Raw genomic sequence first — 20,561 nt, forward strand, 5'->3', positions numbered from 1 at the left:
GACACTGTTCCATATGTTTATTTTTTATATTGTACAATGGGCAGTGCTTCAATAAAAAGATATTTAAAAAAAAAAAAAACAGAGAAGAGTTTCATAATTATGAAATTCATTAGTGTGGGCACTATAGGTGTTTTGAAAACGTCAAAGCTTTTCGAAAATGCTAATCGGAATAAGTAGTGAATTCCGGTCCGTAAAGAAGTTTTAAAGGCAGGTGTGAGAGGATTCTCACAGAAGAGGCACAGATCAGAAATAATCTAAGAGTGAGAGGGTTTTGATATGAAATTTGTATGATTGTATGAAGTGGCAGAGCTCTGTAGGTAAGAAGGAGTCATATGAACTCTTAAGTATATATGTAGGTATTTGCACAGATACTTTCAGTGGCAATATCGATTGGGCCAGATATAGGACTTGGGGGGGAATAAATAGTAGGAGGCTGCAGGCTTAAAAACAAGAGATTTGGCTTGCATAACGGTTTTCGCAGCATCCTCTGGAAGATTACAGCGCATTCTGGCAATATTCCTAAGGTGGAGGTGACAGGACTTTGAGAGACAATGTACAATGAGGGAGACAGAAATAGCCACAGGTGAAGCAACAGAGCACTTCTTACACTGTTTCAGATTATGCCCCACACACACACATACAAATGTCTGATTGCGGTATGGATGTCATTTCCAGTGCAACGTTCAAGTAGAAATGATCGTGAAGCCAGAGCTGAAATCAGTAGAAACATCAGGTTATTGGGAGGGGTATATTAGGAGAATATGGAACTTGAGTCAATATGCTGCTGATACCTATAAAAAGGTTATACTGGCGCATGTGCAGATCTCTAGAAAATGGAGATCTGGCGCATGGTTCTGAATCGGACTCTATCTTTGGAAAAATCATCACATTTTGGAGGAGATCAACCATTGGGAAAAACTAGATTTACCCATACACTAACCGATTTTTACACCTTAACATAAGGTCAGATTATTGAGTATGCACACGGACTGTCGAATATCAGAGATATTCTGCCCTGTTTGACAGATCAGAAAATCTAACGGTCGTATTTGTGCACAAGATTTGTCCAAGGTTCTTGCAAAACATTGAAACAATCATTAATACGGTATAATTAACTTGGCTGATTAAACAATTATTGCCAAATCTGCCAATCATTGTATTGTGTGTAGCTTAAATGTGGGTGCCACATTAGGTGTTGAGTCACAAGCATGAAAATGTAATTATGTGCTCATATGGTTTGTTGTTTTTCGACCATTTTATTCCCAAAGTTAAAATCTACAATGCAACTATAACAATTTTAGTTTTATGTTTATGCAGATCTGTTCTTACCTGTATTTCAACAGGTAAGAACAGATCTGCATAAACATAAATTTTTTTATCTATTTTTGCAAACTACCTAGTACAAAGTCTCTGGCCCCCGAATAAGGTTCTTTACCAGGGTCGTTGCTGAGGCATGGAATTTGCTGGATATTGGCCTGACAAATTCTTGGATCACATATTTGAAAAGAGGTATACAGTAATTGGGTTTTCTTATAAAACTCACTACAACGTGAATATGAAACATGCACATGTTATTGTCATTTAAAAAAAACAACAACAAGCTATTCATATTTTAATTTCTTTATTTTCTTCAGAATATTTGCTGTAGAAGACCTTTTTTATCTTAATGAAGAATGAAGGAATGGGAAAACATTATTTGTGATATATATGTTATAGAACTGTGAGCAGTCATTTCTGTAGGCAATGAAAAATTATACAAGCACCATTAACACAAAAAAAAATCCCTGAATTCTAAAAAAAAATACTGTAACATAAAAAAGCAAAAACAAAAAGTTGGGGTACTGTCATGTAAGTTGTCAGATAGCAATGTTTTGCCAGACACTTGCTTTTCTGATAGTAATTAACTCTTTCTAAACAAATGAAACAATTAACAAGGTTGTAGTATAAAGAACATTTTCTTTGGTAGGAGAAACAAAGGGATGTTTTATGCTACAGACGTATCTGACACTGCTAAACTCTTTCTCCTTGGTCTGTATAATGGAAATAAGGCGTTAGAGGATTTGGGAAAACAGCTGGCAAAAGCATGCTTGTTCTTGTGAAAGTGAAACAGTTTAACAAGAATAAATATCACGCTGTAGTAAAGGGCTAGGAATGCATCGCCCAGCAATGCATTGCAGATAGTTCCAGTACAGGGCCACAAAAAGGAACCTGCCATTAGTATAACTGCACTGCTGTTTAATACTTCTTGCAAGGAGGCATTATAGCAAATGTGTAAACATTCAGAAATAGTGGGAAAAACAAAACCCTGTGTTGGGAGAAAAAGGCGCATTTGTTTTCTAGAAGAAAATATTTTACATCAGTACAAAAAAAAAATAAAAAAAAAATCCCAAAACAATATGGCAACAAAGTGAAGCACTTTCAGAACACTTATTAACAGTACAATGATACAGTAATCTACAAACTAAGTTAAACAATTACTATCAGGTATAGGACACAACAGCCCAATATGTTGAAAATAAGCAGCTTTTCTTTCTATATTTAAGAAATCATATCATTAAAAATGTTTATTAAAAGAAATAAAAACATAAAACCACATAACTCGTCGTTTAGTAAAAATGTTCCTTAAATGGTCAATAAAAACGTTATCTGTTTATGAAAATAATTTAGAACTGCTGCAGACCAATAAAATAATGTTTGACAAAAGGATTTAAACATTTTCACTCAGTTTTATATGTATGTGTGTGTGTGTGTGTGTGTGTGTGTGTGTGTGTTTCTAAGGCCAGAGCCCTTTCATATTTGCAGCCTATGCATCAGTTTTATTCTAAAGCACCAACCAAATGAATATCAACATTATATTGGACCTCTAAGAATATGCCCATAAATTGATTAGTTCCCTTTACTTTTAAATGTTTATCAATAACCAAATTACTTACACACCATATCATTCCATTGGTCAATAAATATAAAGACACCGTTCATACAAAATCAAAACAATACCTATACAAAGACAACATATGAGGTTATCAATTTAAGCCAAATACTTTAACATGGAAATTAATGTAACACCCATGTACGAAATAAAAATAAAATTATAAAAGCACATGACAAGAGTAAAAAGCAACAGTATTAATATAGTTAATTAAATAAAGAATTAACAAGACAAGAAATAAAAGGAGAGTAAACTGCAAAAAGCAGGAAACATACTCTGTTGCCAATTTGTTTCAATTGAAGACTAAAATAAATATCGGATATCAAAATGTATGTTTTGTCCACGAATTAGAAAATGCATGTATAATCCAGAATATTCTGAACAAAAATAAAATAAATGCATTTACCGCAATAGACATTTGCCTCCACTACATGGACTATGATTAAGAAATGTACATTATGAGTTTTATTTTTCTTTTAAAAACATATTATGGGAAAAGTTTTATGCACTGATCGTGCACATTATGCATTACACAAGCGAGTCCATGTTTCAAGGCAAACTAATATCCTGTAGTAATGTGAAACACTTGGGAAGAATAATCTGTACATCAGAATGCAACATGACCACATGATGTCAGCATTGCACTATAATACATAAAGTGCTGTTCACAGATACGGTTTCAGCCGAGACAGGATACTGTAACCAGACGGAGCTAAGCATAGTCAGTTATTTAGTGTTCAGAAATTCTTTTTTTCCATAATTTTTGTGTAGCCATTAATGGAAAAGGGGCTTTATTTTTGTTTCGCCAAAACAGAAAACCCTGATTTTATCTAGTGTTAGTTACCTTGTAAACATTCCCAGCTAACAGCGGCAAGGAATAAGGAGACCCTGGCTAGAAGTGTGGACAAGATGGAGGAGTCCCGGCAGTGTGGCCACATACACCTTTCCTAAAATCTAGCCATATGGCTTCATTTGGCACGCCATTGACTCTGCAATTTAGCCACTTCTTGTAACATTTGCTACTTTAATCAACTACTTTCTAGAAAAACTTTTGCAGGAAACTATTTTGTAGAAACCATCCAATCTCTACACATGAAGGAGCAGCTTTAGTCGTGCTATGTATCTAGTGCAAAATGAAGCAAAAACGGAAAGGTGTAAGTGGCAACATCTGTATGTTTCAATGTAAGACTAGGTGCACCTGAGCAAATGCTGATATGTAAGATTTACCGCACACTTGCACTATGTAGGTCTTAAAGATAATGGGCTTTTTGTACCAAATCCAAATCTTTCATTCTGCAGTGGGGCAAAACAATTATAGTATAGTTTACTGTAGGTGCAGCAGAGGAAAATGAGTGTGTATCAGTTTGTGCTGGATAAATTACTAATGGCACATTTTCAAAGGCTTAGTAATGGAAGCAGAACTTCTTAGATAATTCATAGAAACATGTCACTTGGCAAGTTTTAGTGTTAAATTGCAAAATAGTCACTTAGGAACTGGAAACATACTACTGCCTTTGCTTCATTAGAACTTCTACAGTTGTTGTATAAATGGCTACAGGTGAACACAACATAATTATATAAATAAACATGATTACAAAAAGAAACAAATTTAAACTTTTTTCTCCCAACCCACTAAAAGAAAAAAAGAAAATGATGTATTTTTTATGACTATAACTTAATACCCCACTTTCACCCTAATGTAGGACATGGAGTCTCTGGAAGCCCCTCCCTCTACCTGATTCTGTATTGAACTGTGGCTCATATCTTAGTAGAACTCATTCTAGTTCTCACTAAAGCTTCAATCACTCTATTCAGCCTCTAACGACATGACTAGACGAGTCTTCTTGAACTACGGGGCTGCACAGAAATACTGCTCCTGACTATGGGGGTTATTCTGGTTGATTCGCAAGGCTGCGAATTCATAGCCTGCACTGCAAATTCAGGGTCTCCCGCCACCCCCCCCCCTCCTCGCACCGTGGTTTTGCATGCAAGGCATTCAAATGGATGGTTTACATATAGACATCCATTCGCAGGCCAGGGGGAACCGCTCACATCTTTTCAATGGTCGACGACCGTCGAACGATGTGGAGTGTGCACGCATATATAAAGTGACTGTCAGGTCACTTATATATGCATGCACATCCGGTGATGTCAGCTGCCCGTCCCAGGCGATATCCATGGGAATGCCCATAAAAAGCTGGGCATTCCCATGGGCGAGTACCCTGGCCCCCCACTCCCCGCAATGTTGGGTGTGTGCACCCAGCGAACAATATTTTCACCGTGGCCACGCGCACCCTGCATCTGGGCATATGCACACCATCGGACCCCTTGCGAACGAAGGGGTCCTAACGAACGGACCTGAATAAGGTCCTATGAGAGAGAGCCTTTAGGAGGAACACCACTTATCATATTTGGGAGAGATGATTGGTGTACAGTATGTAGGCTGTAGGAAGCAAGTACAGGAAGACCCGGAACAAAAAGACTACTGTAGAATATATGCCCTGGTGAGCAGGAAAAGTTCTACCAACAAAATATACAGATCTTATTCCCAAGCTGAGAAACACAGTGCAAATTTCTCCATGAAAGAGATATGACACAATTGTGCACACCTACAGTATAATGGTAACATTGCCTGCAACATGATGACAAGTCGTCATAGGTCTACAGTATTAAATACAGACACAATTTAGATGGTAATGTACAAGCAATCACTTCAGACCTCATATCACTTGGTAGTAGGCAGCACACTGGATATTTTTCTGATAATGGACTTTGATCAGTGACACCTTCTATCCCAAATATTGCTAAATGACTGAAAATAAAGTAGTGCATTTAAAAGCAATGCATATTCCGATCAATATTAAGCAATGCTTATTTGCCAAACTGCTATTTATATACTGTGAAGAACCGAGTCATGGGCTGGCTCATCCTCCACATGCACAAAATAAACTTTCCCTGGGAAGTAGACAAACAGCTGGCATAACTAAAGTTTCACCCAAACATCCTTTATGTGGTATCCTAAGGATACTTTCCTGGGATATTATACAATCAGAAAAAGGACACGTACAGGCCGGGTAACACAGGCATCCTAGAACAATGAGACCTTGTGACCAGGAAAGCAATGCGTGCATTTTAACAGCGGAAGCGCTATGATGTGATAGGGCAACCGCTTTCACTAATCATTCCCGTCATCAGGCAGATTAATGACTTACTGGTCAAAAAATCATGGCTTTCTAAAAGCTTGTGTTAACCAGGCCCGAAGAAAGTTGAAAACAGAGAGGCAACAATTTGTAGAAACATTACAGATATTTGTATTGTGAACACAAATTAAACAGCACAAAAGCTTCACCTTAATAAACCGGTACTGAATAAATTATAAGGGTGATGAGAAATCTTTCCTCTAGAAAGTTCGAGAATGAAACTTAACACTGAAATCGGTAGGTTTAGAAAAAACAAAGGGCTGTGAAATAATGGAAACATTTTACTGCTCTTGGTATAGAAATGTAGGCTGTAAAGGGACGCTCCATCTTTGATTCGGTCTCTACCGAACAACTAAACACGCTACACACAATTTTGAAGGACCTATGCAGTCATCGTGACAAAAGGCTCCACAGCCTTTGCACACAATCATGGCTTTCAGCCTGCAAGAACACTTCAGTTCCAGTTCATCTGCACTGCTGCTGTCAGCAAAATTCTGTGCAGGGATTGCTGTGTTCTGACTTCCAAGTCCAGATGCAGGCTTAGGGTTGTTCCCTAAAATTCCAATAGACTTTTCAATAGCAGATGCAGCTCTTTTGAAGGTTGTGCTACCAAAGTGAATCGCTGGATAACTCCCACATTGCTGCTGTGGCAGCTGCTGTGTCTGTGTTTTCTGTGCAGCTAGCTGAGTAAAAGGCTTTTGTGGCTCAGAAAGTAAATAGGAAGAAAAATCTGCATTTTTCAAGGCGAATGCTTTTAACTGTTCTTTGACTTCGCTCTGCTCATAGGAAGATTGTTTCATGGTCAGTTCACAGCTGTTGTTCAAACCATCCTCGAATGAGATGGGCTCAGACTTTATATTGCTACAGATGCTTGTAGGCTGAGGCCAACTAAGTCTTTTAGTGGTTTCCATAGTAACTGCTGGCTGCTTTTGCTCAGAAGGGACGTCTGAATTAGATAAGGAAGGATGTACTAAAAATGTATGTTGCAAATTCTGCTGGGCATTGCCTAGGTCCTCACCTTCTTTAATGTACATGTTTGGTGAATAAGAATTACCCATTCTATGAGAAAGAGATGGTGCATTAGGCTCAACCACAACCTTCTGCTCAGGGTGTCTACTGAACGCAAATGCGTTGTTACCAGTCTGTGGTTTTGCAGAAGCTGGTGGCATATATACTGTAGAACCTGGACCCCGCTGAGTCATGGGCATTTGGTAATAATGCTGCCTGTGTGAGGTACTAGCTTCTGGATGATAGCCGCCATTTTTATCAACATTAAATACATTTTGTTGGAAGCTACAAGAGGGCAGTGGCCTCTTTTGCTGCTTAATCTCTGGGCTGTGAGAAATCCTGCCTGAAACAGCATGCTTGTTCATCCATTCCTGTTTAAAAGCCGGCCCTTGTCCCAGTGGGTTCATATTCGAACCCATCATGCAAGAGGACAAGTTTGCATCAGTGTCCAGAGGAAGCTTACCAGTCTCACACTTAATCTGAGCATGTTCACCCACATTCCTTGCCATTCTTTTCTTAGGATGACTTTCACGCTTTCTCATTTGCAGAGGATTTAGGCTACCTAGCGGGTAGCCTTTGCCATCAGGGGTAGGGGAGCAGGAGTTTTCAGAGGCCATTTTAAACACAGAGGTAGTCTGTAAAGGGAACCTACTAATTTCTAATTTGGCTCCTAGTCTAGGTTGAGGGAGAACTTTTTCTAAAGGCAAGTTGCCCTGAAGCAACTGTGTTACTAAGGGGTTGTTGGCTTCTACAGATGAAAGCCGACAGCTTGCGCTTGCTGCATTTGTAACCCTTTTCAGAGGATCTGTGGTCAATGACAAAGGTTCTTCTCTGGAAACACCAAGTGGTGTTTTTGATGCAGACATGCCTACTTCCGCATCAGTTGCTTGGGGAGTAGCGTTGCGGCCTGAAAATCCTTCTGTATCCATCCCAAAGCACTTTCCGGGATCATGGGCCTCTGATTTGATAGGAATGCTATTTGTTACAGGAAGTTTTGACACATGTTGGTAACTTCCAGGTTCACTTTTTATATCAACAATGTTCTCTTCAGAGTAATCTATGTGCTTGTGTGTATTTAAATGATTGATGGCTACTTTTTCAACATTGATTTGTTCTTTTTCACTCCAGCATATTCTATTATTTGGAATATACTCAGAGTTGATATTATCTGTCCCACACTTAAATGAAGGAGTGCAATGAAGTTGTTCATTAAAGTTTTGTTGGCAAGGAGCGGAGTTACTTAACTTTTCTTGCTGCAGGTACGCTGTTTCCAAAAGGCCAGAGCAAGCCGCAGCCTTATTTCTGTCATCTCTGCTTAAGCCAACAGCGATGTCTACGTGGGACAGGTGCTCAGCACTCTCACTAATGAGACTCTCTTGTCTGCTTATGACAGACACCTGGGGACATGCTTTGTTTTGCATGGAAGATTCCATTTTACTAAACCTATTCTGAGTATCTGCATGTTCTACGTTTTCTGTATTGAAAGGGAAAGTGGAATTTGGAGTTGTACAGTGATCAACAATCACTTTGCATGGGATAGATCTATTCATATGCATTAAACCAGTAGGCAGTGATTTACTGTTCGGACCAAATAAATTACTACAAGAGCTCTTATCTAAATTTTCATGTTGCAGTTTGTTAAGGGAGGAATCGGAGCTCACATCCTTCCTGGTTTGAGGGTATACCGGAACAGAAGACCGGCCATGGGAATCTAGTCTAATTTCCACTTGGTTTGATAATCTTCGTAGAGAAGGACAGACATTTACAGGACTTTCTTCTTGTTCACATGTGGGCATAACTAACTGATCAGGGTGTATGCTGCTTGGAACAACTGAGGAGTTTAGTGAATTCACCAAAGAATTAGTTAGATGAGGATTTGGCAAACTGCTCCCAGTGGATGAAATTGGCACAGTGGTGTAAGAATTAACATTACTGGTTGTTACTGGCACTCGCTTATCATCAGCAGACTCGGGGACCATGGAGTTTACTATGGATACATGACTGCTAGTGTCATCAGTGCATTTTGGTGTGACAGCTATGAAAGGAATGTCTGTTTCCTTAACAGGGTTAAGCATATTAGTGTTACAGACAGTTGATGTAGTGTTTTCACTGTCAACAGACATTAGAACAGCAGATTTTTCAAGTGAATTTGTATAGGGCGCATCAGCAGAAGGACAGACAGACATTGAACCTAAATTTTTGCTATAACGCATTGGCACACTGCAATCTTCAGTGGAGGTAGATGTAACAGTTTTGTCGCTGGAATGTGGCACATGAATATTTTCATTGGAGCTGTGCACAGATGCATCAGAATCTGTTTCAGACGATGTAGAAGAGCTGAAGGATTTTTGTAAAGTACAATTCAATTCTCTATGAAGGGCGGACTTACTGCTTGGAGATTTGCAGTTTGGATTCATAATAATAACACCAGTAGAACCTTCAACCTTTGCATCGGAAGAAGTTGGCACATCACTCGCTGGAAGACCCTCTTTTGTTTTGCCATCTCTAGTAGTCTGTTGCGTACTGACCCTTGCCTGATGCTTAGCAAACAGCTTTGCCTTTGTCTGTTCTTTAATGTGGGCCAAAGTTCTGGTCTTGCTGCTTTCTGAAGGACTTCCAACACCTGCAGAAACAATGCTCGCTGCAGCAGCCACGGCTGCGGCAGCCGCTGCTTCTCTCTGTGCCCTGGCTTGTTGAGCTCGTGCCTTAATATCTGCAAGGGTTCTAGCGCCAGTGTTCCTCCCTGAACTAACAGATGTACTTGAAGAAATCTTGGATTCAAGCTTGGGGGCAGGTTGACTTTTTATAATGAATGGTGGACCAATCTTTGACAGCTGGATCTACAATAACAAGGCATATGAAAAGCATTAGTATTGTATACAGACTCAGAAAAGTTAACAATTCTCAGATGTGCTTTTGTTTCCCTTATATATGTTTTATAAACAGTACTGTACTACACATGATATGACTATTATTCAGCTGTTTGTTTTATAATTACCTATTTCAATTTATATAATATTTGCACAGAATTTTGTTTTATTATGTTACACATATAGTCTCCCACAGTTTGTAATTTCAGGTATGCTGAACACAAAGAAGTTACCTCCTGAACAATAAAAAAAAAAAAAACAATAAAAACTGCACTGACCTATTGGACCAACTATCATTATCTGAATATGATGTGGAATGTGAATGCTGGAGCTACAGTATATAAATAAAATAGTACTTTGTGGATTTAAAAAAAATATTCAACATAGATAAAAATACAGCTTCAGGGAGTGAAACCAATGCAAAAGGCAATTCTTCTATTTGACAGAAAAATATGATTGGAAATACGAATTATATGAAGCCATGCCCACTGAAAATGGTCACACTGAGGGGTATTTAATGAAGGGGTTCTGTTCTGTTCAATGCTAGCTGTTTTTTTTCCGGCAGGTCGAAATGTTCCAACCTGCCGAAAACCATATGGATTGACAGAATATCTTCTAATCCACCTGCTTTTGATGAAAACACATCCAAAACCGAAAGGTTATGGCCATGTTTCTGGCAATCTCAATCAGACATGAAAAGATGTCTGATTGAGACAGGGAGGATGGCGGTCAGCAGCAGCAGCTTACACAGAGCCGTCCTCTTGTCCGCCGCCTCCAATACTCATCTGTTCCACCACCAGGCCAGATGAGAGCAGCTCACCTGGACCCATCCTGGCTCCCGCTACCTCCCAGGCAATTGTGCCGCCTCCCGGCGATGCACTCACCCAGTCCCGGCGCTGGCTGGGTGAGCATCAATCAGTGGCCGAATCAGACATCCGAATTTGGCCAATGCATTGAATAAATGCATGCCGGATCCATTACGTCAAAAGGATTTTAGAATGGATCCAGCGTCAATTGAATATAAAACATAATAGTAATACATTACTTGGAGTGGAGGAGTAGAATGAATAAAATAAACAAGGGCCATAACATTAATTTATATAAAATATATGGAATGCATTGTCATTTCTTAAAATTTTTATGCAAATAAGGTAATTTTTTTTTCTCTTTCCTACTGATTAATTTTACAGATATTTTATTTACAAAAATACCACTTAGTTCTGATATATTGTATTTTTCATAATAATTTAAGCATTAGCCCACATACTGTATAAACCAGGCTTTTATATTCACTATACAGATAATAAAGATAATAATTGCTAGAGTTACATTTAAGTCACAATGGATTTCAATCCACTGCTATTTTTAACAATAAATCTCTACATTGCTCTTGCAACTTAAAAGATCAGTTTGACCTTGTGTTCTTTAAACACTACAAAATAACATACATTTCCCACCGGGCTGAAAAAATTATCACTAAAAACTAAATGACTCTTTCCAGAAGACATAAGTATATAATCAACCAGAGAGATTCAGTGAATTGCTACTCAAAAATCAGAGGGTTACTTATAATAATTCATAAAATGAGAACTATGTATTGATGAAAAACGATTGAGCATCAGTGACCGCATTTAGAAAATACAAAGAGTGAGAGGTGTTTGGCCTCTTCTTCATTTAATAATTGTCCTTAATGATGAAGACAAATACAAAAGAAAATCTGCAGGATTTTCACATTTCAAAAAGATCTAAAATATTATACGTAATAATATATTTTGATATGTGACATTCCAACATTGTTGGCTCTTCTGTATAAATGGATAGAATGAGACAGATTTTGCATTTCTGCCAGGGTGCATTGTGGAAAAGACACAAAGATCACAACAGTCTGCTTTCAAAGACTCAGGCAAATAAATTGTTATTCCATCATTATAAATATATAAAAAGCGCAGTTTCACAATAAATTAAATTAAACTAACTGCAAGACCTACACCCATAGACTTTTTTAAATCTCCTGGTTTAAATAGTAATTGTCACCTGATTATGAAAGAAGTCATTTAATTTCCTGATCTAATTTAATGAATTGCATTGTTGGCTGAAACTTAAGAATTTAACAATGTAATTATTTGTCTTTCCTCATGAACTAATGAATGACAAGATTTACAGTATATGTAATACCCCTTTTACACCTCCGCAAAACCCCGGGTCTTCGGCGGTTCAATGGCGGTGTAAATGGGACACGCCGTGTCCTTTACATAGGACTTCTACCGGGAATTCTTAGGGTATCTTCTGTAATATCCAAAACTCCGGACTATAAATGCTGCCGTTATCATAGACTTGTTGGATGATCAAACTGAAGGAGAAGGGAGAGATGTTCAGCATGTTAGCACCTCTGTAGAGGGCGGTGTAAATGGGTATGCCAGGTCATCCGACTCGGCTCCCATTTACATCAATGGGGGACGTGCAACCTGCGGACCTCAGCATCCACAGGTTGGACAGGGGGGCACAGACAGCCTGCGCTGCTATTTGCTATAGTCTGCAGCGGTGGCAACGGAAGAGGTGAATGGATGCTTGTGTGCCGCATTCATTCACCTCCCGGATTACAGCTGAGGGGGGGTGCACGGGGACCTGGGGACATTTCAGCAGCCTACCTTGGTGCTGGGCTGTCCCAGCATGGGGATCTGTGTTTCCGGCGGGAAATTATGATGGGATAATGTCATCTCCAAGCGTCGCCTCAGTCTACACTGCGGGTGGGCACCGCAGTGTTAACGGTGTAAATCCCGGATCCGACCCAGCTTGGATCCTTCTTCCAAATGCCGGTTGGATCCGGGATTTTTGGTGTAAAAGGGGTATAATTAGCAGTGTGAGGCTGTTGCTGGGCATATAAGAAGATCAGAGCTCTTTAAAAAAGCTCTGAAGTGCAGTCACAGGAGGGAAAGGTTACCAGTGGAGGGATCTGTACTTAACCCAGTGATTTTTTATATATTTATTGAAAACATTACAAATGAAATGGAGCGTAAAATATGCCTTATTGCAGAGGACACAAAGGTATGCAACAGGGTAGACACACCAAGATGGGTAAAACAAATTATTGATGATCTAGTTAGATTAGAGGAATGGTCAAGAGCATGGCAACTACAGTTTAATGTAAAAAATGCTAAATAATGTACTTGGATCTCAAAAAACCAAATGCTAAATATAGTATAAATGACACTAGAATGGAAACTGCTGAGGAGGAGAGGAATCTAGGTGTCACTATTTCAGATGACTTAAAGGCAGGTAAACAAAGTAACAAAGCAATTAAGAAGGCAAGTCAGATGCTTGGTTGCATAGGGAGAGGTATCCAGTAGAAAGAATTAAGTAATAATGCCACTGTATAGGTCATTGGTATGACCTCATCTAGAGCACTGTGTTCAGTTCTGGAGGCCATATCTCCATAAGGATGTAAATACATTTGAGACTGTACAAAGAAGGGCAACAAAAAAGGTGCATGGCCTACATCAATTTAAACATGCTTGGTATAGGTATATTGATATCCTTACAAAGCAATAAGGATCAAATATGGTTTGAGGTAACATGTTTAAAAAAGGGGCAGACTAGACGGGCCAAGTGGTTCTTATCTGCCATCAAATTCTATGTTTCTATCAAGGATAAGCACAAAAGGCCATTAAGATGGGCTTCCTTTTTTCTATATTTAGATAAAAAGGTTTCTTTAGTACTGAGCAAGCACCAAAAAGTATGCAGGCAAGGAAACTACCCTGGTGACCTAATCACATTTTACAATATTATTGGCTGTTAGACACAAACATTTCTAATTTAATAAAGGAGAAAAAAACACAATTGAGGGCCAGATGTGTCAAGCTTCAAAAATGGATAAAGTGGATAGTGATAAATAACCAGCCAATCAGCTCCTGTCCTTTTTCAAACCCAGATTGTAGCATGGCAGTTTGGAGCTGATTGGTTGGTTGTTTATAACTCTCCACTTTATCACTTTTTGCATCTTGATACATCTGGCCTTAAGTCCTACAATTATTTTTATTTTTTACGCAAAGATCTGTACATCAATCTGTTTGTGCTAATGGTCTTCTAAAATCACCTTCCATTACTCATGAAAACAGAAATGATTTATACAGTCAGCAATAATACCTTGAGAGGTGGAACACGGGGCTCTTCTCTGGGTGGATGTTCTCTCTCATTATGACTTGAATTTGAAGATGTTCTAGATGGGTGATCATTGTCTATTCTTGGCCGTTTCTCCCTGTAGATTCCAAAAGTGTGTAGTTCCACAGTTTTTCTTTTGGAGATTTCAGGCTCCCGACCAACTGCCTCACAAGGTTTACTATGTTCATATGACTTAGAATGAGAACCGTCTACTCTGCTATGGGAGCCTCCCAGTTGCTTGTGAGATTTAGTTCTGGAGGACTCTAGAGAGGCGGCATATGGTTTATCATGAGACTTTGAGTAAACTGAGTCATTGTTTCTAGAGTATGTTTCAAATCCTTCTTGTGAGGCAGATAAATATTTTTTCTCAACAATTCGATAATGAGTTGAATTATTTTTAATAGTTATAGTTTCTGGTGGTGATCGTTCGGGTGAGGATGTCACATTTGTAATCTCGTGCTCTCTCTCAGAACTGCAGTGCTTCTGATTCATGGCATCTTCTGAAAGTGAAGTATCTGAATTTGGAGTTGCCGAGTTATACTTTATGGTTTCAGAGCTTTCATGTTCAGTGCCGATGGTATCGGTTTGGGATACCTCCGAGTAGCCATCAGTTTCATCTTTTAAAGGAGAGTGGGATTCATCGGAAGAGGTGGGGGAGCTTTCTTGCTGAAGCATTTCATTTGGAACAGGACTGTATCCCGAAGATGCATCTGAAGTAGCAGGTACATTTGGTGCATGTCCGGTTTCAGAGGACAGTGCTATGGAAGACACTGAAGAGGTTTCTGATATTATAGGTACATCTGACATTGGAGATGCTTCAGAAGTTAATGGCAAATTAGATGCTGGAGAAGCTTCAGGTGTAAGTGGATGGTTAGAGCGAGGAGATGCTTCTGACATTACTGGTGAGTTGGACAATGGTGAAACATCAGAAGTTAAAGAGGTTGGAGAACTTTCAGCTAGAGGTTTTTGTTGACTTTCCGTCTCAGCATTTTCAAAACTTGAAACTTCAGACAAGAAGGCAGCTTCAACAGACGCCGGTGTGTATGGTTCCTCTGAAGCAGACTGAGTGTCACCTCCTGGAGATGCTAGACTAGCGCAAGCCTCCTCTGGACTCTGTGAAGAAAAAGAGGTCTCAGAAATACATGCAGTTTCTGAGAACTGTTCATCGGTTTCACTGATCAGCTCCATCTCAACAGCAGATGCCTCTTCAGTGTACACAGAATCTTCAGTAGCTTTGGAGGCTTCATTATCCACAGACAAATTTAGGTCTTCAGATGGTGGTGGCTCCTCTTCAGCTGGTTCACTCTGTGAACTATGAGAGATTACAGGGGATGGAGATCTGCTTTCACGGAATTCAGTTGCAACTTCTACCATGACACTTTGATGGTCATCAGGTTTTACATTTTCCACTGTTTTAGTGTCCAAGAGAGTCAGAGTCTCATCTTCCATGGCAACACAAGAATCCATGTTCTCAGCAGGCTCTTTTTCTTCATCTGGTGTGTCCTGATTTGTTACTTCTTCAGACAGTTCAATTTCTGCTTTGTCATTACTTTCTTGGCATTCACAAATTGTAGTCTCTACTTCCTCAGCAATCTCCTCGTGTATTACAGATTCATCAGATATCAATATTTCTTCCAGTTCTGGTTCTCTGATCATGTCCTTGGATGGAACATGCTCCATGTTACACACAGCTTCTTCAACAACTTCAGTCTCCAACATAAGTGGTGTTTCACTACTGGCAGATGTGCTGCATTCTAATTGTGTAGATGGGCCTGGTAAGTTCAGGGATGTGTCTAACGAACTGCTTTCATCTTCACTGCTATTTTGTCCAGACATTAGTTGTAAAGATTCTTCTTTCGACATTCCAGACCTAATGAAAGCAAATTTTTTTTAAATGATCAAATAACCAAAACAAACTGCATTAAATTTGAATTTTGTTTAAATACAAATAAATAGAGATTACTTATAAAGATACAATGCACATACTTAGGCTGAGACAGTAGTTAAATAATTTCATATGCCATGCTTTATTCCGACAATTCAATTGTTTCAGTTCATGTTTTAACTTATATGGCAAATATATATATATATATATACACAGAAGAGTATTCAGAGGGCGCTCCCCAATAAGACAACAATTTTTGTTAAAAACACAAATTTAATAATAATTCAGATAATCCATTGGATCAATATAATAATGCTTTGTTCACAGTTGTAAGATGTCGAAAACACATGTGGCCCAACGCGTTTTGTCACACAGGTGACTTCATCAGGGGCAATATGGACAGTAGACACCTTTTATTTTCTCAAAAATGTTAATAATCCATCAGGGATTTGGATCTCACACAGCACACTTCACCCTACTAAGGCTAGAGTCTGTGTTGTGACTCATACTTAATAAATCAGAAAAAGAGGATCTTATACATTGGTGGTGACTTTTTCAAATTCAGACCATTCCTAGATTCTGAAGTCGGTCTAAGGACCCCATGGATTATTAACATTTTGGAGAAAATGAAAGGTGTCTACTGTCCATATTGCCCCTGATGAAGTCACGTGTGTGACTAAACGCGTTGGGCCACATGTGTTTTCGACATCTTACAACTGTGAACAAAGCATTATTATATTGATCCAATGGAATATCTGAATTATTATTAAATTTGTGTTTTTAACAAAAATTGTTGTCTTATTGGGGAGCGCCCTCTGAATACTCTTCTGCATTACTAAACCCTTGGTCCCGTCTACTCTTCTGCATTACTAAACCCTTGGTCCCGTCTAACAGGGGGCCTTTCAGAGGTGCTGCTCCATTCCTGTAGAGTGCGCATAATTGGGGTACCTATTCTCTTTATATATATATATATATATATATATATATATATATATATATATATATATATATATATATATATATATATATATATATATATATATATATGCAATATACTATTTAGAAGTGTGGTTGTTTGTTCTGTGAATATGGTATTGTGGTTTTAATAGGACAAGAAGGGGAAATATATAAAGATTTTAGTATAAGCTGTTTTGTCAGGAACATCTGAAAATAACTCACCAATAGATGCAGAGGGTGGGGCTCCTGAGTTTGCTGATTGTTACCCCGATAAATGACAGTGGTGTTAGGGCTAAGTACGGGGTGGTGGGTTAGGTTTAAGCTCTAGTGGGGAGTATTAGGGGCAGGCTGCTAGAAGGGAGGGTTAGGGGGAGGCAGGGGGAAGGTATGTATACTTACTTAACCCCTGTGAAGATACCCTCCTTTGGGTTGCCGGTGTTGGGATTGTGACCGGCAATCATCTGTATGTACCCAGTTTATACACACATATTTAGAAAATGAACGGATATATACCTCAGGCAGGGAGATAGGCAATTTCTTATTGCTAAGAGCTTTATCATCTAATACTGTAAGTCTATCACTTACTTTTCTCCATAAAATCTTTCAAAGAATCTTTCTTTCCAAACTTCTGTTTTCTTTTCCTTTTCAATTTCTTGTCTAATTCGCATTTGCATTTCTGGAGTAAACTCTCCTGCAATTAAATAAAACATGAAAATGTTACCTAAACATCAAAGATACTGCTAAGCATGTCTACAGAAACATTTTAAAGGGTTGCTCACATAGGTGTGCTGAGAAAACACATAAAATCGATTTGAAAGAATAATTCTAACATATTACCTACAAGTACAGTACATACATTCTAATGTACCAACACTAAAGCCCCGTACACACGGGGGAGATATATTGCTCAGCCATATATGGCTGAGCAATATATGGCTGAGCAATATATTGCTCAGTTTCTCCTTTTCATCAGCGACCAGAGATGGTCGCTGATGAAAAAGAAACTGCCGGGGGAGCCGCAGAGGTAATCAGCTGGTCGCAGGAGCATGTTCCTGCGACCAGCGATCACTACAGGGGTAAAAACGGGAGCGCGCACCTGGCGATATATCACCAGTGCACACTCCCACCGTGGGCAATATGGTCACTTAGCGACCAAATTTCCGCGATATTATACAAAATCGCCCCCCGTGTGTACGCACCTTAAGTTTTTCTAAGGATATTTTTAAACAAATACAACTACCTACAAGGACTAATAATAGGTAATGGTTTATTTTTTAAAATAATTTTTTGTTATTGTATTGAGGCATCAAAATACAGCTTTACAATGAAGATAAACATAACATGTCAAGCTTTATATATGTACAATTCCATCAATGTTTTATATACTTTAGCCATAGAGTTTTTAAGAGTAGTGCAGAGATTGTTAATAGTTGACAATCATTTACATTTTACAATGAAGTACAACAAAGAAGAATACAATAAATGGAGCTTTTGATCTACCATTGTGGAGTCTGAGTTTTACTTTACAATTAATGTGTCCTGTTCCGGAGCTGGGGAAGCACACTTGCTTGGCCATTTATTGACCATGCAATTTTTTTTAATACATTTTTATACAACATTGTAGCCAGCAAACCTTTCTCTCACTGATACCAAATGGCCAAGGCTAACAAAACCGGGATGCAAGCATACATATTGGTTCCTGGTTTATGTTATGTCATTCACATGTAACTGGAAATGTGCAATCACATATATCGGAGTATGGGAGAACACACCATCACACATAAGCAGCAGCTTATTCTTGTTGCAGATAGGCATGCTCTATCCTGATAGCGCTATATAGAGACAAACAGATTTACGCTGATATACATATACAATATATGAAATAATATTATTGGATTCTGGCATATGTTTAAATTAACTGTAATCAGAAAGTATTACCAATAACACTCTATGTAAATTCAAAGTACTGTTAAAAATAAAAAAAATAATTCATAAATGAACCACCACAAAAGCAGTATCCTCTTATGTCAATAGATACAAAATAGTGGTCATAGGGGTCGATCCTATTAGGTGTGCATGATTGGCACTCGTCAATAATCATGGCACCGGGCGCACTTCACGGCAGACTGAACTAGCTTAGAAGTGCTCACACCTCCATAGGGTTGTGAGCAATTTTAAATGAATTCAGCCCAGCGAATGGTGCTAAATTGGCTAAATTTGGGTGCTGATGCAGGTATTTAAACGGCAACTCTCACCCTTCGGCACTAATAGGATCGAACCCATAGCTCTAGAATAGAGTTGGCTAACCTTGACAATCCAGCTGTTGTTAAACTACACATCCCAGCATGCCCTGCTACAGTTTTACTATTTGACCATGCTAAAACTGATGCAGGGCATGCTGGGATGGAGTGTCAACGTTAGCCATCACTGCTCTAAAAGATCGTAGTTCAACAACACTTTTGGTTTCCAATCATGATTATGAGGAAGAATATGCTACTAATTAAAAATAATGTGTCTGCATTTAGAAGAAAAAGCTCTGTTACAAAGGCAAATCGCCAGATAAAATAGGTAGTGAGTTCTAATGCTAAATAAATAGCATTCAGCAGCCAAATTTATCACATGGTTTGTATAGAGACGATTAAATAAACCCCAAAAATATAAATAGAACAGTAATAGTCTCAAGTGTAGATGACATAGTAATGTTAATTGAAGAAAAAAAAATATTATACATATTTACCTTCTGACAACCGCTGTTTCCACCCTTGGGCAGCATATGCAAAGAATTCATTATTCAGAGCAGAATTACTAAGACGTAAAGCCCCATCACTTCCCATCTGGAAAGAGAATATGAAAGTGTGTCAATGAAAGCTCCTTTCCGCATCATATAGAGCTTGATGAATATACTGTATATTTAGGGGTAGGCAAATTTGGTAAAAAAACAAAAATAATTTATATGCATGTATTTATAAATTATATATGTTACACACAGATTTGTCCACATACAATCAGCCTCCTTGCGCATTAAACATCTCTTCTAGTTGCATCATGCTGTGACTTGGTAACGCCAAGCTTCTTTGTGTACGGCTTTTTCCATTACAATGGGTCTTATCCGCAAAATGGTGTGAATAGGGCACACAAGTAGCTTCTGCTGAATAAAATGATATGTGGCACACCTATATTCTCTGTGCAACCGTGGCTGAATCTGCATAAAAAATGCATCAATACAAAAAAATTCTTCAACAAGGACAATGTTTTTAGAATGCTGTTCCAAATGGATGTGGTATGACTGCACGACAATCGCGATTCCAACAGTAAGTATACTAACGGAATCCTGACTGCCGGTGCTCTGACAGGGGGGCAAGCACAAAGAAGCCCCTTGCAGGCGCGCTGTGCTCACCACGCTGCAGGATCAGCGTGTCCCTCCATGGGGGTTGTGGACTCCACAAGGGAGAATAGCCCCTGTCAGTCAGGATCCCCCTTGTTGGAGCACCGACAGTTGGGATTCCGATGTTGGGATCCAGATTGTCGGGCAGTCATCCGGCACCCGCTCCAAA

The 20,561-nt window shown here is 38.9% G+C and overlaps 1 protein-coding gene across 2 annotated transcripts in view; it reads right to left on the bottom strand.

Moving 5' to 3' along the window:
• Window positions 1–1,604: 1,604 nt before the first annotated feature.
• ASXL3 (ASXL transcriptional regulator 3) overlaps window positions 1,605–20,561 on the bottom strand; it is a 76,200-nt gene continuing 57,243 nt past the window's right edge. For both annotated transcript variants that reach the window (XM_083187447.1, XM_083187448.1), the window contains 4 exons: window positions 19,745–19,841; window positions 17,593–17,698; window positions 14,151–16,035; window positions 1,605–9,977 (listed from right to left, as the gene is read on the bottom strand). In XM_083187447.1, coding sequence (XP_083043573.1) covers window positions 6,471–9,977; window positions 14,151–16,035; window positions 17,593–17,698; window positions 19,745–19,841 — 5,595 coding nt within the window. In that variant the 3' untranslated portion in view covers window positions 1,605–6,470. The remainder of the gene's footprint in view (window positions 9,978–14,150; window positions 16,036–17,592; window positions 17,699–19,744; window positions 19,842–20,561) is intronic.

This window comes from Crinia signifera, chromosome 5 (assembly GCF_055691185.1).
Source record: "Crinia signifera chromosome 5, ASM5569118v1, whole genome shotgun sequence".
NCBI classification, from domain to species: Eukaryota; Metazoa; Chordata; class Amphibia; order Anura; family Myobatrachidae; genus Crinia; species Crinia signifera.